Source organism: Pristis pectinata, chromosome 22 (genome assembly GCF_009764475.1).
Source record: "Pristis pectinata isolate sPriPec2 chromosome 22, sPriPec2.1.pri, whole genome shotgun sequence".
NCBI lineage: Eukaryota > Metazoa > Chordata > Chondrichthyes > Rhinopristiformes > Pristidae > Pristis > Pristis pectinata.
The window spans coordinates 5,578,227-5,599,532 of NC_067426.1; the positions used below are offsets into that span (position 1 = coordinate 5,578,227).

Genomic DNA, 21,306 nt, shown 5'->3' on the forward strand with positions numbered 1-21,306 from the left:
ACTCCTTCATTCAAAGTATTTTTTCACAGAAAAGAATCATGGTGATTTCCAGTACAATAGATGAGGCTAGATTTGCTCAATTTATTGCTTTCATCTTTGGAGGTATACCTAGCAAAATCAAAATTACACAGTAAAATACTGGTCCAAGAGTTCTTGGCATGCAGTGTCACAGATTTAATAGACTGTTGCTTAATTGGGAGACCTTTCCCAAGTTCTTCGACAGACAAGTGAAAATGTGATATCTCCTGTTCTTGCACCTCTACCACCACCAGTATAAACATACCCTCCCAACATACCCTTGTAAATTCATTTTTACAAAATATTATTTGTTCACATGATGCAGGTACTTCTGGTGAAGTCGGCATTTATTGCCTATCTCCAATTATTCCCAAAACTAACTCCTTGCTAGGGTAAGGCGGAGGACATCGTGGAGTCTGGAGTTGTGTTTGGCAGACCGATTAAGACTGGCAGATTCAAATTAGCGTAGCCAATGTGTTTTCATGACAACTTTGTTCCCTCACCATTACTATATTTTAAAAACTTCTAGATTTATTAAAATCAAATTCAGATCTCCACATTGTTAACTTAGGCATGTAAATGCCAGTCTGCTAATTTATCCACTACATTACTATACAAGTTCATCCTTATATCAGAATTCAATTCTAAGACAAAATACTATAAAATTTAAACTAAAAGGGATGCCAAATAATAATCAAATGTTAAAATTACTGTACCTGGTTGCCTTCTGGGCTCATACGTCCTCCTGAGCCTGGTGTTCCAGGTATCTTCACCACAGCAGTACTATTAGCCATTGTATTTGGTGGCGGTGTACTGGATGGATCAGGCTTTATTGAGGGAAAGTTTGTCAAGTTTATTAGAGTTGCAGGTCCAAACTGGTTCATAATCTGTTGGGCTTTGGCCTTTAAATCATTAAGTTTCTCCAAATCCTGTTTCTGTTTTGGGGTGTGTGGGCCAGGACCAATTAGCTGTTCGAAACATAAAAAGTAAGATGTTATTTATGGGGTGTAGCATTTTGATAAGTGTTAAATGTAGCAAGCTCCAAATCTATGTTTTGAGATGTTAAGATAGTCAAGGTCCTCGACAATTAAAAAAAGTTATTTTTGGCATATACCTTCTGCTCAAAATCACATATCTCTAAATATAAATCAATATTATATCTATTTAATATTCTAAGAAGCTTTTGTTCTCAAAGGCCTGCTTTCAGATTGAATTTTATAGTAATTTTAAACCAGTAGCACATTGCTGTGTATTATCCTGTCACTTAGCAGATCTTGTATACAGGCCTTTACCTATGGTAACATAATTTATAATTTCTGCATGCATTATATTATGCAAAATATAAACACAGAGAGGGGTAGATGCCTGGAACTTGTAGCCGGGGCGGTGGTGGAAGTAGACACAACAGTGGCATTTACAAGGCATTTAGAACATGCAGGAAATGGAGGGATCTGGGTCACGTGCAAGCAGATAGGTTTAGTTCAATTTGGCATCATGGTCAGCACAGACATTGTGGGCCAAAGGGTCTGTTCCTGTACTGTACTGTTTTATGTTCTAAAACACATCACTTCACAGGAGGCATTCAGCCACACCGGCTCCCAGCAGAGCAATCTAATCAGTCCCATTCCCCCACCCCTTTCCCTGCATGCCTGCCACTATTCTCTCCCAAATGCCCATCAGCTCCTTTTTGCCACTTACATAAGGAGTAACTTATAGCAGCCATTTAACCAACGGGTACGTCGTTGCGTTGTGGGGAAAAACTGGAGCACCTGGGGGAACCTCACATGGTAACAGCGAGAACTTCACATAGACAGCAGTAAGGTCAAAACTGAATCCAGGTTGCCGGGACAGCGAGGCAGCACTACCTCCTGCACCACTCTGCCACTCACATATTAAACCCTTCTTTGCAGGTCGGCGAGGATAAAGGGAGAATTATTTGCAGGAGTGCTATTTCAGGATTGCTTAACAATTCATTACCAAAATAGTGTGTGAATGAATACACAAATTATGAGATTTTTATCTCATAATTGTATTCCTTGTGTGTTTCAGACCACGGAGGTGGTTAACTGACAACTTGCTGCAAGCACAGAAATCAATCAGATAACAGCAAAGGGCAATTCCATTGCAAAGCATTCCAGTACAAAGCAGCAAAGCTTCTGATAATCAATTCACTCTCTGGACAAACAAACCAAGTTCATCCAAGGCAACTTATCATTTCTTTAACCCAATTTTCACCATGTAATTGTGCATTAATTAACTTTCATCTACTGTCACCCAAGAATATTTTTGTTTAGTTTCCTGAATGGCTTGCTGACTTTAAGCAGAGGTGCAAAAGTGATGTGATATTAAAAATACATCTAGTACAACTATTAACCTGAGCATCTCGGTATTCGGAATGAGAGGAAAGGGGTGGGCCAGTGGGTGAAACCAAACCTTCAAAAGTCTGTTGCTCATTTGCAATTTGCAAACATGCTGGATTTATGTGGAGAGGGTACTCATGTCAAGGATAGAACTGTCTTTAGTTAATATATTGAAAACATTCTTCAGCATTGTTCACAGACAAAAGGATGAGGAAGTGAAGGACACTGGAATAAATGATATGCACAACAGAAAGGTCTCAGCACCTGTCAATCAAAGAATAATTAGCAAGCAATCAATGATGTCTATGTCCAACCATTATAGGCAAGACAATACATAAACAAAAGTTAAAAGTATGCTTGTCAGAACCCAAAGCCTTAATGGAATACCACTGCAACACATTCTGTTAGATGAAGGTTTGTTTAGCACGAGCAGATTAAACAAAAACTAATTAAAGAATGTACTGGGAGACAGCTGACAGATCCATGGTTTGGGCCATTTGTTAGTATCTATGTCATCAGCAGTGAAGCCTAATTGGAAAATACTTAAACAGAATAATTTGGAATTATCGAATTAACATAGGTTTTACAATTAGAACAGTGAGAAGTCAGCCAAACAGCTCAAGGCTGCTTTGCCATTCATTTAAGACCATATATAATTGAGCAAAGGTGCCATGTGCTTTATATTTCTGATAGCATGGCATCTTAACATATTGGGAGATCATAAGCTCCAGGTTAATTTTTTTTGCTTTGTCCTGTAGATACTGTAGATGGTTTTTGGATCTCTTCAGTAGAGCCTGCGCTCAGCTATAATATCAGCAGAGATACATTAGTAAAATACTTGAATTGCTGAGTTATGTCTAAATCATACATTATGCAAAACGCCAATTTATTGGCTTTTTCTTCCAAACCCAAGGAATCTTTAACTTCTAATTTCTCCCACATAAATTTAAATGAATTTTAATTAATTCTGAAGCTGATCAAATCCAATTATCCTGACAGACTGCAAGGAACTGTTCCTTTAAGTCAGGCTTTTGTACGTTCTTGCACAAGCACAAATCCAACTGGTAAAAATATATTTTCATGTTCAGAAATAAATAAATTAACTCCACCCTATTTTGTTCAGCAGCTATAATAAACCTTTTAATTTTGTTGAGAACAAGTGTTATGTAAGAGTTGCCAACACCAATGAATGGAACACTTTGCAACTTTTTGGACTTGGTATCAAACCACCCTTTGGTTAGAAAGATAAAAAAGTAAAACTTCCATGATTCTGATCCCTTCAATATACTTTCATTCAGAAGTGCCCAAGCTGTTGTTGTCATGGGTCACATCAGTGATTACATAGAATTCATGTATAAAGTTCAAATTCACATTCTCATCACTGTGTATACATCTCAAGTCTAAGTACACTACGATTTATTGATCAATAGAAGTCAATCAACAGGCCAACAGAATATATAAGGGGCAAACTAAACAGGAAGCAGAAGTATAACTGGAATAAAATTAATCGGCTCTATGGGCTGAAATGTCAGAGCTCAAGTTACCCATGATTCTGGGACATCAGGTTGGACAAGTCACTTTAATACATCTTAAGACTACTTCATAATGAAAATACATTTTTTCAACAAGAAAGATATTTGTTGACAACACTTCACTGACCAATAGGACGGAGATGGGGTGATGTCTTTAAGTCACAACAACTGGGTCTCTTGTGTAGCAAAAATAAGTTAATTTTCTCAGAAAACAGAGTATACTTAAAAGTACAGAGGATGCAGCTACTACTTCTGATAAAAGCAGAATAATTTATCCAGAAAAATAAAGTGAGTGGAGGATGATTACATACAAATTATGTGCATAACTTCAGACAGGGGAACTATCCAATCATCTCCACTTCTCTGGGCCCGTCACTTTACTGTCACTAATATTTTATAAAAATCCCAATTCTGCTCCTCTACTCTAGATGACATTTCAAAAAAAAACCCTAAATGGGGTAATTTTCTGTTGTGAATGTTGTCCAAAAAAGTGGATTTGAAACTGCTCAAACTCATTACAATTGCCAGATGGTAACATCATGTCACCAGTCCAGGCTGGATTCAAGCTAGGTGAAGAGAGTGCTAGTTAGTGATTGAATGATTCAGTGTTTTATTTAGGCTAGGTAGGTAAAATTTCACTTTAAGATCACTGATTAATGCACAATTGTCTATAAAGGTCACTATGTTTCTGATTAATATTGTGAACTCCACTATATGGATTTGCATTAAACTATTCGCAAGCCTCATGTTGAGGAAAATTGTCTCTAGTTTAAAAGATTTAATTAATGCTCCACTTTCTGTATTCTCAAAAAACATACACGTCCCTTACCCAACCAAAGAATATTTCAAGTCCAAATGACTCCTCATCAGTCAACATAATCCAGATTTTAAACTGAGGTTACCAGTAACAAACCCAGATGTTAGTTTACCTTCTTTATGTTCACTCATTTCACCGCATAAAAAAACAAAAATTAAAGAAAACAATTTAGGGAAAATTCAACACACTCGACAATATTTCATTTTAATTTTGTTTAAATATTACTCTTCCCACTTCAATAACGAACTTCAATAACCCACTTGTTGGTATTCTATTTCAAATACAGAAAAATACTCATCCGATATTAGTACATTAAAAATAGAACAATTTTCAAATGCAATAACTTAGCATTTAAAACAATCAATAAACTATTTTGGATTTCACTCCTTCAGCATTGTTACTTTATTTCAAGTTCTTGCAAATGTCAAGTTCTGTGCAGTTTTAAAATCACATCAGTTTTCCAAAAATGTACTCATTGGATGAAAATCTAATTATTTTTTGATGCTGGGATTCAGGGCTCATTTTCCAGTCGGAGAAAAGAAGCCAAGTAGTTTACCACACTGTAATGTTCTGCTGTGCCCAGGATATATCATTGGGTAAAAAAAACATGCCATTTAATATTTAATTCACTATTATTCTTCACAGCAAAGAACAAAAAAAAAGGTACAGTTCTTCAGCATAGCTCATGACTGCTGCTGTTATAAATGCTAGCACTTCAGGCAAATTCCACCACTGATCGTAAAGACAATGGTACAGTTTTCATTTTGAATGTAATTGGGAAATTGGGCATAAAGTGCACACAAATGGGGGCTGGTTTGGCAGCACTTCAGACAGATTCCACCAAAATAAGGAAAATACATGTGCAGCTGATTGTAAAGACTATGGTATAGTTTTCATTTTGAAAGTAATTGGGAAATTGGGCATAAAGTGCACATAAACATGGGCTGACTAGGTTGCAATTCAGGTTTTCCATTTAATTTTTCCGCAATCAAAAATGCAATATCAGTTTATGAATTTGCTAAATCAGGCAGCATACTAGGACACAACTGCCTTTCTATTTAAAAGGAACTCATTGATGTATTTAAGTGCGGTATCTAAGTCCACTTATATTAATACAAATGGAAATTGACTTTTACAAAAATAAGCATTTAAGAGTCTTCAGGCATCCACATGTGAGTAACCAGATTTAACAATTATTGGAAAGGACTTATTGAACACTTACTATTGTGGCTCTGTGACCAAGTACATCAGCACAATTTGAAGAGCTTTCTTTAACCAGCATAATTTAAATTGCTGTGGCTGAAATGATCTTGAACTTGCATAAAAGATGGAAAGCTAGCAAATTTAACTCCTTTATTCAAAATAGGAGGAAGACAGAAAGCTGAAAATTACTGGCCAGTCTTCCTCGTAGTTTGAATAATGCAGTTATATTTGCCAGCTTCTGATGTAATGGAACCTTCGCCAAATCTAGTGAATTTTGGAAACCAGAAATAACACATCAACTATCTATCTCATTCGACGCTTCTTTGAAAGCCCTAGGATGAAGTCTCTTATGCTAATTCAAGATCAGACAGACAGGCAATTTCAGTTGTGCTGATCAGAGAAAACTCCTCAATTTGTGCTGATCTAAGTAGGCATATAACCACAATTACGCATATTTATAAGATTTTATATCTCAAATAGTATTTACTTTACTATAAAATGGATGGGTGTGTAGCAAAGAAAATAGTAAATGTTCCTTATATTTGCTAGAGTTTAAAAGAATGAGAAGGGACCTCACTGAATTTCATAAAATCACAATGGATCCTGACAAACCAGATGTAGGAAAGATGTTCACAATGGTGGGGAAATCCAGAACTAGAGCTCACAGCCCAAGGACAGGGTTTAGGATTTTTTTTAGGATTAGGATTGAGCTGGAGAAATTTCTTTCACTTAAGGAGTGGTTAACTTGTAGAATTCTCTACCACAGAAGGCAGTGCAGGGAAAAGAAAAGCAGGAAACCAATACCAAATTAGGATGATCAGCCATGAGTTTACTGAACGGCAGAGCAAGTTCAAAGGGCCGAATGGCCGACTCCTAACTTTACATTTCTATGTATCCTCTTGTAGGAGAATCTAGAACTAAAGGTCATTCTATAAACATAAGGATTGTCCATTTAAGACAGAGATGAGGAGTAATTTTTATCTCTCATAGGGTTGGGAGTCTTTGGAACTCATTTCCTTAAAGGCAGTAGAAGCAAAGTTTTTGAATAGTTTTAATACGGAGGTAGATGAGACTTGATAAGCAAGAGGGAAAAGTTAATGCATGAATGCACAGTTTAGGTTACGACCAAATGATCAATGGTTTTATTAGGGGCAGATTGTTAACTTTATAATGTTGACACTGACATTATTTAATTTGGATGTATTTCAAGTAATAATAATTTTAATCACCAACGGCAGGTATAACATCATTTGCTGTTGGTCTTAGCTCTCTGTGCTGGCATCGAAAACAAAAACATTTAGTGTACTGATGTACAAATAATTTTTATTGCAATTGGACGGAGACGATTCATTTTTTTTGTTGAATCTAGATATTAGAGCAATGTGCAACATATTCACTGAACTTGCTTGCAACATGTGGCTGGTTAACCATACACTTCAACTTCTAAACTTCAGGATGCCCCAAGATCTTGAGATGGAATCAAAATGGAGTTGTCTTCAATATGTAAGTTAATATCAATTTGCAGCCATACCTAACCTGATAAAACATCTTTGGGAAAATGAACAGCACATTAGAGCATGCCAAATTAAACCTCCATTTAGGTTCTAAATGGGTCAGTTATTTTACTGAACTGTCCCATGATTTAAATGTGCTAGTGTCAGTCATTGCTTTAAAATCAATGTTTTTAAAATTGTGCTTGTGTTTTAATACTTCATCAAATAACTTAAACTTTGCAAAGAATGGATCAAGGTGATAGAGATATGGTATGTTAAGACCCCAAATTGCAACTATCTGTTGTTTAAACAGTGGTAACAACTGACAATCAATCCAAGAAAGTTGTACTGAACCACACATTAGAGCAAAAAGGTGGATGTGCATTGTTGCTTTTAAGGAAGCAGTTTACAACTGTCCCAAGTGTCATACTTAATTTGCTGAAACCATGGAAGTACCCACTGCCAAGAAAAAAAGTACAACTCTGTTCTGGATGGGTTATTGGTCAATACTTCTACTTTTTACTTTATACCATTATTAAGAAATAACTTTGCCTTAAAACAGCAGCAAATTCCATCACCATGTGTGGAGCCCAGGAGATGGGTGAGGTCTTAAATGAATATTTCTCATCTGTATTTACCGTGAAGAAAATCATGGAAACCAGGGAATTCAGGGAAGAGAACAGTGATGTCCTGATACATATCCACATTACAAAAGAGGTGCTGGCAGTCTCAAAACGTTTAAAATTGGATAAAAATCCAAGGGCTAAGTGTTTCCTAGAACACTGGGGGAAAGTAGGGAAGAAATTGCCAGGGTCCTGACAGAGGTACTTATATCTTAGTAAGGGTAAGGTACTGGAAGACTGGAGGGCGGCCAGTGTTGAGCCTTTATTTAAGGGCTGCAAGGACAAGCCAAGAAGCTACAGGCCAATGAGCTTAACATTAGTGGTGGGAAAGTTACTGGAGAGGATTCTGAGAGACAGGATCTACCTGCCTTTGGAAAGGCAAGGAATGATTAGGGATAGCCAGCATGGTTTTGTGCATGGGAAAGCATGCATCATGAATTTAATTATGGAGGCTAGTAACCAGCTGTGTGCTGCAGGGATCGGTGCTGGGTCCACTGTTGTTCGTCATCTATATTAACGACGTGAAGTTGGCATGGTTAGTAAGTTTGTGGATGTCACTAAAGTTGGGGGTATAGTGGACAGTGAAGGTAGTTATCTAAGATTACAACAGGATCTGAATCAACTGGGAAACTGGGCCAATTAATGGCAGATGGAATTTAACTTGGACAAGTGCAAAGTGTTGCACTTTGGCAAGTTAAACCAGGCCAGGACTTACATAGTAAGTGGCAGGGCCCTGGAGAATGTTGTAGAACAGAGTGACCTAGGGGTACAAGTACATCATTCTGTGAAAGTGGCAACACAGATAAACAGAGTGGTGGAGTAGGTGGTCGGCATGCTTGCCTTCATTGATCAGGGCATTGAGTACAAGAGTTGGAACATCATGTTACATCTGTATAAGAAGTTAATGAGACCATACTTGGAGTATAGTGTCCAGTTCTGGTCACCCAGCTATAGGAAGGATGTCACTAAACTGGAAAGGGTGCAGAAAAGTTTCACAAGCATGTTACCCGGACTGAGTTATAAGGAGAGACTGAATAGGCTGGGCCTTTTTTTTCCTGGAACACAGGAGGCTGAGGGTGACCTTATAAAGGTATGTAAGGTCTTAGACAAGGTCAATGGTCACTGTCTTTTTTCCAGGGTAGGGGAGTCTAAAACCAGAGGGTATAGACAAGGTAAGAGAGGTAGGATTTAAAGGGGACAAGAGGCAACATTTTCCACAAAGAGGGCGGTGGATATGTGGAACAAGCTGCCAGAGGAAGCTGTAGAGGCGGGTACAATTACAACATTTAAGCAGGTACATGGTAAGAAAAGTTTAGAGGGGAATGGCCTAAATATAGGCAAATGGGACGAGCTCAGGAAATCACCTTAGTCGGCATGGAGGACTTGGACCAAAGGGCTTGTTTCTGTGCTGTATAACTCTATGACTATTATTGGTCCTGTTTTCTGAAAGTAGGCAGTACAACGCTGTATAGCAGTGGTGCTGCAGTGTAAATGCAGTTTATTAATACTGGATTCTGGATTATGGGGCTGTTCAATATAACACAACTCATTATCAGTACTGCACAGATTTTACAGTATAGAAACATTATTCTTATTGATCAAAAAGATCTCCCTCTACTCCCACAGGTACTTCAAATCATTTTTATATTTGCCAATGTTGTGTATTTTAATGGTTAATTTGTAACATGCCCGTTTCTCTTGTTCAGTGTTTGAAGGAATGAGTGTCTGAACAATGTAGACCAGAAAGTCTAAACTTGAATTTCAGAGTTGGCTGAATTTATTAACCTCAATCCGAATGCTAGTGGTGTACTAGCAAGAGGAATGTGGTCAGCTTTTCTTCATTACCCATTAATCCAAATGATGATTCTCATGGGGGAATTTCAGAAGAACAAGGTCAGTTTCGGTATGCAACACTCCGTGGTGAAATAACCTGCTGACACTCACATTAACAGTGGTTACTACTTTTTCCATTTCTAAGGCAAGAAAAAAAATTGCAAAAATAGGAATGCTAGTTTATGACCAACTTAATTAAAACCTGAAAATCCCTCCTACAAATACCATATTGGGTTCACAAAACATTTGCAAGAAAATCATAATTCCAATTGTCTGAACCAGAAAGCAAACTCTAAAGCGAAAGCCCTGACCGTGTTTTAATGCTGCATTCTATCATGCCAGTCAAGGCCAACTCAGGCACTACTTACTGCTATCTGAGTGTCTAGATCTTTAATCACATCAGCTACTGCTGTAGGCCCAGATAATGAAGAGTTCATTGTGACATGCTGCCTAGAAACAAACAGCAAGGATTAGGCCACAGTAGGATTAAATAAACTTCTACACTGTGAAAACTTAAAAATGTCTATGTACAACAAATTAAATATCCTCCGTTATTGCTGCAGGTTAATATTGATAATGCAGGATTAGTTCATTAACAAATATACTTGATTACATTTTCTAGATTACAAAATTAATCAGTTTACAATGACTATGATGAAGAAGGAATTTATTTAAAAAATAGACTAAAGTGATTTTGGAGAGATGCAGCTATCCAAGCCCTTTTTCACATTTCTTATCTCTCCAGTAGAGGGAATGAATTACCTCTGCTGAAAGAGTTAAGTGTAAACTTTAAGAAACTGCAAATCAAGAGCAGAGAAGTTTAATAACCTAAGTCTAAGGTTTAATTCTTGTCTGTGTTGCATTAGCGATGTTAACAACATTATAACCCCCAAGCTTCAGGGGTGGGGAGAGGGGGGAGGAAAAAGGGGGCAGTGGTTTGGACCATAAGCCAACAACTTATGTTGGACCACAAGCTAACAACTGTTAAGACACTACTTGCCAGATCCCAATTCTCATGGACAAATAGCTTTTTAGCAATAAAGGGATGAACGCCAACCAGGTGAGATAACCATAGACTACTGGTGCCCAAGATACTAATGGGGTTGGGGGAAAATACAGATCCGAAGTACCTAAACTTAAAAACTAACCTCCAGTATTTAGCATACATAATATATTTAGTACTATTTTTGTGACACTCTCATATTATTCCCCCTATATCTAGTCACTTGGTTAGGGGGTGTGATTCATACACTGGTCTGTATAACTAGGCATTTGTCAGTTTCCAGCAAAGTACTAAAATAGGAAGTTTAATCTGTTTGATACAGCCCACTTTCCTCATGCTCATTTCCATTTCACTGACTGGGCATCTTGTGGTTCTGAGTCAACAATTAGTTTTTGAAGATAATTTGTAACGAGCTAATACTGTGGAGTCAGATTTTGTCAGTAAATTCCCACTCTTAACAGTATTTATCTACAATCCATTTTTAATAGAAAAGCAAAATGAAGTTATGCTTCCATCTGACCACAGACTTTTTTTCTCTCATCCTCTACTCCCTTCTCTGCATCTTAAAGCTTGTTTTATCTCCATTTCCAATTCTGGCTATTGACCTAAAATGTCAACTGTCTCTCCACTGGTGCTACCTCATCTGCCAAATATTGTCACCACGTTCTGTTTTTATTCTGATTATACTAACTGTTCATTAAATTTGTAATGAATAGATATGTACTCAAATACTAAGTCATTACTAATGTTTGATGGATTGTCACCATCCTTTTTTTGTTAGCATTTCTCCTTTTGAAATGAGCAGGTTATTATAAAACCATTTATAGTAATGAACAACACAAACCCAAAGTGACTAAAGTTTAGGGAAAGATTTTGCTCAAACAAGTTGATAACCTTAAGTGACTTGCTAACAAGAGGGATATATGTAGCTCTGTCTTGCACATTATACCAGAACTCATCCAAACTATAGCACTTTTAACAAAAAAAAAGCTGCTGGAGAAACTCAGCGGGACAGGCAGTATCTCGGAGGCAGAGGGATAGTTGACGTTTCAGGTTCAGACCCCGCATCCAATCCCAATTGTTAATAAAATTTACACTCAGAAAGGAGCATCAGTGCTTAGCAACTCGAGTTCAATGTTAAAACTGACCAGTGCAAAGCAAGATCTGTTTAAGAAAGAAAATCGTGTGACTTTGATGTGACAGTAATAGCAGTCTCAACTATCAAACCGATACTGTCTTGAGGAGCTGGCAAGCCTGATTTCAGATCTTACATTCATCAAATCTCTCAGAAAATAAAAATATCAAAATATGAAATTTCTTCTTTAAACCTTACTTTATTTCTAAATATTCCAAACTTATGCTTTTATTTCAGATTTCCAGCAACCACAGTGTTTTGCTTTTGCAAAGAAACTGATACCTTGGATCAGTATGACCCTTAAACTCAGACATGCTTAATTAGCAACTGCCTCCATAATTGCTCAGGATTTAGAAAACTGCAGGGTTTCCAAGTTTGATAGCACCTTATATTGCTGACACTGTCAATTCTAAAGAGGAAAATTACGTTAAAATTGCAGATTTTTGAAACAAATATGAATACTGTTTTCAATGAAATTCATATCACAAAATTCCTAATTTTACATTTTGAACCCCATTTTTTTTATCAGCACTTGCATGGATAATATTACTCAACTAAAGTCTTAAAGAATTTAAGAGAGATTTAAAATTATTCTAATGCCTAACTGACCCTTCAGTAGTTATAATAGGATAAAATGTTCGGCAATAAAGATTTTATAATTTACCAATACTGAGATAAGATGATGGCCCTCTTTCATTTATTTCATTGTCTGTCTGAATTAAAGCAACTTTGGCTTGGGTCTAAAATAAATACTATGTCCTATTACCAATGTTGTCTTACTAGAAGCTAAAACTATTCTATTCAGTTTAAAGTTTAGTTAGAAAGTGAACTGTGCATGGAACTAGTCTTATCTTTGATTCAGGTGTTATTAGCTGACCTGAACTAAAATCTCATGGTCACAATCTTTATTCCCAGGGTGGGACTGGAGAGAGAAACATTCAAAGTTCAATGACATTTACTACAGGGTGAATTTAAGTGTTGAGTATGGGCAGAAATGGACTTTTCTATGGTGAACACATTGGATGTGATAATAGGACAAGGATGTGATAACAGGACAGAGATTATAATAGATTATATAACAAATATCAATAGATTTATGAAAGACAAATTGTATTTGACAACTCCACTGTAGTTTTTTTTTTGAGGATGTAGTTGGTAGAATAAATAAGGGAGAACTAGTGGACATGCTGTATTTGGATTTTAAGGTGCATTTTGATAAAGTCCCACAAGAGATTAGTTTTCTAAATTAAAGCATGAGATTGAGGGCAATATACTGATACGAAATTTAAATTGGTTGATAGATTAAAAAAAAACAGCGATTAGGAATAAAAGGGACTTTTTTTTGGGAGGCAGAGGGTAACTAACAGGGTATTGTAGGAGTCGGTGCACTGGCCCCAGCTATTCACAACACACATCAATGTTTTTGATGAGGACCAGATGTAATATTTCTGAGTTTGCTCATGACAAAGTTGGGTGGGATTGTGAGGTGGGAGAAAAATGCAAAGTAGTTTAGGTAAATTGAACGAATAGGTAAATACACAGCAGATGCAGTATAACATGGATAAATGTTAAGCTTTCAACACTGGTAAAAGAAACAGGAAGGCAGAGTATTATTTGAATGGTGACAGATTGGAAAATGTTGGTGTACAAAAGGAACCTGGATGTCCTTGTACATCAGTCACTGAAAGCAAACATTTAGGTGAATCGTGGAGTTAAGACAACAAGTGTTAAGTCAGCCTTCACTGAAAGAGATGCTGACTACAGGAGCAAAGATGTCTTGATGCAATTATACAAGGCTTTGGTAAGACTATACCTGAAGTATTGTGTGCACTCTTGGTTTTCTTATCTAAGAAGGGGTATACTCACCATCGAGAGGTTCAAGACAGATTCCTGAATTGGCAGGATTTCTGTGAGTGACTGGGTTGACCAGGCCTGGCTTCACTAGAGTTTAGAAGAATGAGAGAATCTCATTGAAACTTAAAAATTCTTTGAGGGCTAGATGGATGGGATGTGAGAATGTTTCCCCTTGCTGGACAGTCTAGAGAAAGTTGTCACAATCTCAGGATTTCTGGAACTGAGATGAGGAGAAACTTCAGGGTGGTGAACCTACAGAATTCTCCACCACTGAAAGGAGTGGAGGTCGAGACACTGAATATATTTAAGGAAATGGTGGATCAACTTGTAGACACAAAGGCATCAAGGGTTACAAGGAGAGAGCAAGAAATAGAGATTAGAGCTGTGATTATATTACAAGGCAGAGCAGGCTTGAAGCCTTTTAGGATTAAAATTTAGAGAGTAACAGTGCAAATAACTTTAATCTTATAGATATTTTCTATGTCTGTATACATGGTAAAATTCTAATCTTCATAATATTAGTTCAGATTTGAATAATATGTCTGGGTTTCTTGAACCTATGAAAGAGAAAGAAAAGGAAAAAAATTACATCCTATTGGTCAGGGCTGGAAGAGAAAGAAAATATAAACAAAAAAACTCCCACAAATAACAAAGGTCACAGGGACTGAAACCGATAATTTTATTCAAACTACCATGGCACATTGTGTATATTGCATGTTCTTCTGATCGGTAAAACTACTGGAATGATTCTTAACTGTCCAAAACAAATATAGAGACAATTATATAAACCAGCAATCCATATTAATCCGAGTATTAGCTATAGCTAAATGAAAGACTGCACACAGATTTCATACAATTTTGTCCAAAAAATAAGGATTCTTTAACTCCTAATACAACTTCAATTAAGAAATAAGCTGCATCCATAATAAAGCAGTCACTCAGATAACTGCAAAATACTATTTTTGTATCAGTGGTGGGATACACAGGGTACCTTAGTTATCCGTTTGGGTGGCATGGTGGTGCAGCAGATAATGTTGCTGCCTAAGAGCTCCAGCAATCGGAGTTCAATCCTGACCTCCGGTGCTGTTTGTGTGGAGTTTGCATGCTCTCCCTGTGGCCTCGTGGGTTTTCCCTGGGTTCTTCCCACATCCCAAAGATTTGCAAGCTGGTAGGTTAATTGGCTACTGTAAATTATCCTTGGAGTAGGTGGGTAGGGAATTGATGGGCATGCAAAAGAGAATAGGTTACAGGAAAGTAAGGGAGCTGGGGGCGGGGCGGGGCGGGGTGGAAGGATCCTGGCTGTGACAGCTGGCAGAAACTCAATGGGCTGAATAGCCTCCTCTGGCATAGAGAAGTAAATATGAAATAAACCCTTTAGGATTAAAATTTATAGAGAAACAGGGCAAAGAAATTTGATGCTAAGGATACGTCAAGCGGTTTGCACTCCAGGGACTATGCTGCAAAAGTGAAAGAAAATGCAAAGAGCCCATCTATCAACAATATTACATGGGCTTAAAATAGGTCAGGAGAATAAGATAAATGAAATGGCATGTGTTCAAATGCATTAGACGCTACTCACAACAGTTATTAGAACTTTGAAGTCATTGCTTTGCTACTTGCCTACAATAAACATCCGGTTAAGTAGATCCAAAAAGTGATTCACACTAGAGGAAGGTTTTTTCAATTCTCTCATGGCATAGAGGAGTTCTAATTGTTCTTGGAAAAGTTTTACCAGTATTTCTATGTGGGTGCTTTATGGACCAGACTGCATGCAAAAGTTTGTATCTTTAGCTTCACTAATTCTGATTCCAGTAATCAAATATACTGAAAGATTTGGACTGCTGTATGCAGTTCTGGTCTCCATACTACATAAAGGAATTATTGAACCAATGAAAAATGTGCAGAAAAGATTTATAGTGTTATTACTGGAATTGAACAGTTACACCGCTCAATAAAGACTTAACAGGTTGGAACATTGTGCTTCAGAAAAGAGAAGGCCAAGCAGCATGAAGACACAAGAAAGAATGCAGATGCTGGGAGCAACACATAAAATGCTGAAAGAATTCAGCAGGTCAGGCAGCATCCATGGAGGGAAATGGATAGTCGATGTTTTGGGTCGAGACCCTTCATAAGCATGAAGAATTTGATTGGACAGATGTGAAGATATTATTTCCACTGTAGGTGAGGAAAACTAGGGTTTATCATAATAACCGGGGCAATCACAAGAAAACTAGGGGTCATCATAATAATCCAATAAGGAATTCAAGAGAAACTTCACCCAGAGTAATGAGAATGCAGAACTTGCCTACACATGGAGCAGTTCAGCCAAATAATATAGATGCATTCAATAGGAAGCTAGAGAGAAATACAAGGAGATACTGGTAGAATTAGCAGAGTGGGAGGAGGATCATGTGGAGTATAAACACCAGCATAGATATGTTAGGATAAAAAGGCTGATTCTGTGGTGGAGATACTATTGACAGCAACGAAAGGGATCCATGGTGACATATTTGGTGGGATGGACTGAATATAAAATTAAAATTCAATTACAATTTGAAACTCTAAGTGGCAAGATAAGTGGAATTATAAGGCCATCTTTAGAAAATAGTTCACATCATAGGGGTTATTTTTAGTGACCAAGGATCCACACCTGAAGTGTTAAATTCTCTTTTCTGTCCACAGATGTTCAATGGCCTCTGGGTACTAGCAACATGCTGCTTTTGTTTCAGATTTCTAGCATCTGCAGTCATTTTCTCTGAACATTCAATTACGGGATATGGGCATTGTTGGGAAGGTTACCATTTAATGGTCAAACCTAACTAGGCTCAATGAGCCACCTTCTTGCACCACTGTAATCTATGTTCTAGTGTCTTTTTGATATAATTGAGTGTGGGCCATTTTCGAAACCTGTTAAGAATGATTAGGATGTCATGGATCTGAAGTTACAAAGACCAGACCTGCAGGAGGGTATCTTTCTTTCTTGAAAGGACATTAGTGATAAGGTGTTTTTTAAAATGAAAATCCGTAAGTTTTCAAAGTCACCACAACTATATTCCAGTTATTTAACTAACTAAACCTCAATTCACCAGGTTGCCAGTGGATTTAAATTCCTGTCCAAAGAACAATTGTCTACACCTCTGTATTACTATTCCAGTAATACACAGCCTCTACTGCTGAACATCCTGATGTTTTAAAAAAATGAATTTTAAATTATGCAATGTTAAGACAGAGCAGATGCAGAGGCAAAAAGATTCCATGGAGAAAAATATATCATTTCACCCAATGTGATCGTATCCCTTCTACAGCCCAACAATACTTTGAGATATCTGCAGTCCACCAATCCAGGCCTTTTAATAATCCCCAAATTTACCTGCTCCATCACTGACAGCTGACAAGTCCCTATGCTTTGGAACACCCACCTTGAAAACTTTCTATCTGCTATGACGTTTCCCAATCTAATCACAGCGTACAGTGCCGTGCACAGTTGTGCAGCCCAGTGGAGCTGCTGCCTCACAGTGCCAGAGACCCGGGTTCAATCCTGATACTAGAACTCTAATACCAAAATTTATAATGTTGTTACTGGAAGTGAAAGGTTATAAGACTTTACAGGCTGGAGCACTGTTCTTCAGAAAGAGAAGCCAAGAGGTGATCTACTGTTTCTGCCGTGGGTGAGCCCGAAAACAGGGTTCATCATAAGAAGGCCATCACCCAGGGTTCATTATATTAACCAAGGATTCACAATCCAGAGAGTTAAAATTCCATTTCCTGTCCACAGATGTTCACTGGGCTCTGGGTACTTGCAACATGCTGCTTTTGTTTCAGATTTCGACTATCTGCAGTTTTTCCCCTGAACATTCATTTATGTGATATGGATGATGTTGGCAAGGTTATAATTTCATGGTCAAACCTCAGTGGTCTAATGAGCCATCCTTTTGCCCCACTGTAATCTAAATGGCTAGTATCTCTCTGTGACAAGATCAATTATAAGACTATTGAACGGTTCCCTAGTACGATAAGATGGATTCTTGACCTCACAATCTACCTTGCACCTTATTGTCTACCTGCACTGCACTCTCTCTGTAGCTGTTAAATTTTATTCTGTATTCTGTTATTGTTTTATCTCGTACTACCTCGATACACTGTGTAATGAATTTGATCTGTATGATGGCATGCAAGACAATTTTTCACTGTACTGAGGTGCGGTATGTATTACATAGTAAAGCCCAATTCCTATTCTTTTGTTTGATACACTCCTATTTGCTTATTTAAACAAAATCTGAATAAAAACAGAAAATAATGGATATACTTAGTAGGACAGGCAGCATCTGTGCAGATAGAAAGGTCAATGATCTTTTATCCCAAGTGGGATAAGGTTAAGAGGTACAAGTTTTGATCCTGAAAAACAGTAGCCTCTGCAGGACATTCACATCTCTCCTAAAGAGTAGCGACCAGAATAGGGCACAAAGGATGTGAAGATCCTGGGAACATAGAACAGTACAGCACAGGAACAGGCTGTTTGGCCCACAATGTCTATGCAGAGCACAATGCCAAATTAAACTAAATCTCTTCTGCCCGCACATGATCCATATCCCTCCATTCCCTGCATATTTGTGTGCCTATCAGAGCCTCATAAACATCTGTCATATCTGACCTCCACCAACCACCCCTGGCAGTGCATTCCAGGCACCCACCGCTCTGTGTGTAAAAAACACTTGCCCCGCACATCTCCTTTGACTATTCCCCGTCACCGTCAAAGTGCGCGCCCTTAGCATTGGACATTCGACCCTGCGGAAGAAGAAGCCGGCTGTCTACTCCATCTGTGCCTCTCATAATTTCATAAACTTCTATCAGGTCTCCCCTCAGCCTCCGACGCTCCAGAGAAAACAACCCAAGTTTGTCCAACCTCTCCTTATGGCTCATAACCCTCTAATCCAGGCAGCAGCCTGGGTGAAACCTCTTCTGAACCCTCTCCAAAGCCTCCACATCCTTCCTGTAGTTAACTGGGGCCTCCAAGGAGGAACAGTTCAGGTAGTTGAGGGAAACAGGGCAGGTGAAATTGTCTTCACTGGGACCTAGCAGGGACTGGATGGGCTGAATGGTCTCCTGCCGTCGCCACCACCACCATTTCATTAGATAGAGAACCTTTAGGAGAAGAAAACGCTGGAAATCCGAAATAAAAGCGCAAGGAGCTGTCGTGGGAGGTGAAGCCGGCCGGACTGCCGGTGCCCGGGGGGCGGCCGGGCTGCGGGGTCCCGGGGCCCAGGGCCAGGAGCCCGCGGGCTGCCCACCCCACACCCGGAGCCCGGCCTACACACATACACACGCCCAACCGACCGCACTCACCCAGCCCAGCCGCTACTCGCCCATGCCGGTCCAGCCGCTCAGCGGCGCAACCCGCAGCCCGCCGAAAGCCTGAGGCCTGCGCGCCGAAGCCCAGCATCGCCGGCCGGAAGCGGAAGCGGCCGCCGCGTTCACCGCGCTCCTCACCTCCCGCGCGCCGCCGCGTTCCCGCGCTCCCGCCTCCCGCGCGCGCCGCCGCGTTCCCGCGCTCAGAATCAAACGACGCCGCTGTCCCGGGCCGGTCCTGAGGGACACCCTGGGCCCTGGTGAGTGCGGATTAGTCCGGCGGCGGGAGGGTCTGTCTGAGGGGGAGGAGACCCCGCCGCCCGCTTTCCTCCCTGGGAGTGTCCACCTGAAGCGTCCACTGTTCCTGCCACCTCCCTCCTCCCCTCCCCCCTCATCCCCCCTCCTCCCCCCTCCCCCCTCCCCCTCCCCCTCCCCCCTCCCCCTCCCCCTCCCCCTCCCCCCTCCCCCCTCCCCCTCCCCCCTCCCCCTCCCCCTCCCCTCCTCCCTCCCCACTCCCCCTCCCCCTCCCCCTCCCCCCCTCCCTCCCCCCTCATCCCCCCCTCCTCCCCCCTCCCCCTCCCCCTCCCCCCTCCCCCCCCTCCCCCCTCCCCCTCCCCCTCCCCCTCCCCCCTCCCCCTCCCCCTCCCCCCTCCCCCTCCCCCTCCCCCCTCCCTCCCCCCTCCCCCCTCCCTCCCCCCTCCCCCCCTCCCCCTCCCTCCCCCCTCCCCCTCCCCCCTCCCCCTCCCCCCTCCCTCCCCCCTCCCCCTCCCCCCTCCCTCCCCCTCCCCCTCCCCCCTCCCTCCCCCCTCCCCCTCCCTCCCCCCTCCCCCTCCCCCTCCCTCCCCCCTCCCCTCCCCCCTCCTCCCTCCCCTCCTCCCCCCTCCTCCCTCCCCTCCTCCCCCCTCATCCCCCCTCCTCCCCCCTCATCCCCCCTCCTCCCCCTCCTCCCTCCCCCCTCATCCCCCCTCCCCCTCCCCCCTCCCCCTCCCCCTCCCCTCCCCCCTCCCCCCTCCCCCTCCCCTCCCTCCCCTCCTCCCTCCCCCCTCCCCTCCCCCTCCCCTCCTCCCTCCCCTCCTCCCTCCCCTCCTCCCCCCTCCCCCCCCTCTCCTCCCCCCTCCCCCCCCTCTCCTCCCCCCTCCCCCCCTCTCCTCCCCCTCCCCCCCTCTCCTCCCCCTCCCCCCCTCTCCTCCCCCCCCTCTCCTCCCCCCATCCTTTCCCCCTCCCCCCTCCTCCCCCTCCTCCCCCTCCCCCCCTCCTCCCCCTCCCCCCCTCCCCCCCCTCACCCCCTCCCCCCCCTCCCCCCCCTCCCCCCCTCCTCCCCTCCTCCCCCCTCCTCCCCTCCTCCCCCCCCCTCCCCCCTCCTCCCCTCCCCTCCTCCCCCCTCCTCCCTCCCCTCCTCCCCCCTCCTCCCCCCTCCTCCCTCCCCTCCTCCCCCCTCATCCCCCCTCATCCCCCCTCCTCCCCCTCCTCCTCCCCTCCTCCCCCCTCTCCTCCCCCCCCTCCTCCCCCCCACCTCCTCCCCCCCTCTCCTCCCCCCCCTCTCCTCCCCCCCTCCCCTCCCCCCCTCCCTCCCCCCCTCCCCTCCCCCTCCCCCTCCCCCTCCCCCCTCCCCTCCCCTCCCCCCTCCCCCTCCCCCCTCCCCCTCCCCCTCCCCCTCCCCCTCCCCACTCCCCCTCCCCCTCCCCCCTCCCCCTCCCCCCTCCCCCTCCCCCCTCCCCCCTCCCCCTCCCCCTCCCCCTCCCCCCTCCCCCCCCTCCCCCTCCCTCTCCTCCCTCTCCTCCCTCTCCTCCCCCCTCCCCCTCTCCTCCCTCTCCTCACCCCTCCCCTCCCCTCCCCCCTCTCCTCACCCCCTCCCCCCTCCCCCCTCTCCTCCCCCTCCCCCCTCTCCTCCCCCCTCCCCCCTCGCCTCCCCCCTCTCCTCCCCCCTCCCCCCTCTCCTCCTCCCTCCCCCCTCTCCTCCCCCCTCCCCCTCTCCTCCCCCTCCCCTCCCCCCTCCCCTCCCCTCCCCCCCCCTCTCCTCCCTCCCCCCTCCCCCTCCCCTCTCGTCCTCCCCCTCCCCTCTCTCCTCCCCCTCCCCCCTCTCCTCCCC

General features: G+C 42.3%; 1 protein-coding gene across 4 annotated transcripts in view; it reads right to left on the reverse strand.

Annotated features, from left to right (window-relative positions):
- Positions 1-19,358, reverse strand: part of taf12 (TAF12 RNA polymerase II, TATA box binding protein (TBP)-associated factor) — a 30,248-nt gene extending 10,890 nt beyond the window's left edge. Inside the window, exons 1-4 of one of the 4 annotated variants that reach the window (XM_052036396.1) lie at positions 19,215-19,301; positions 13,884-13,958; positions 10,248-10,329; positions 735-986 (exon numbers count right to left, since the gene is read on the reverse strand). In XM_052036396.1, the coding sequence (XP_051892356.1) occupies positions 735-986; positions 10,248-10,316 (321 nt within the window). In that variant the 5' untranslated portion in view covers positions 10,317-10,329; positions 13,884-13,958; positions 19,215-19,301. Of the gene's footprint in view, positions 1-734; positions 987-10,247; positions 10,330-13,883; positions 13,959-19,214 lie in introns of all 4 variants that reach the window. The other 3 variants (XM_052036394.1, XM_052036395.1, XM_052036397.1) reach the window with 3 other exon arrangements.
- Positions 19,359-21,306: the final 1,948 nt, after the last annotated feature.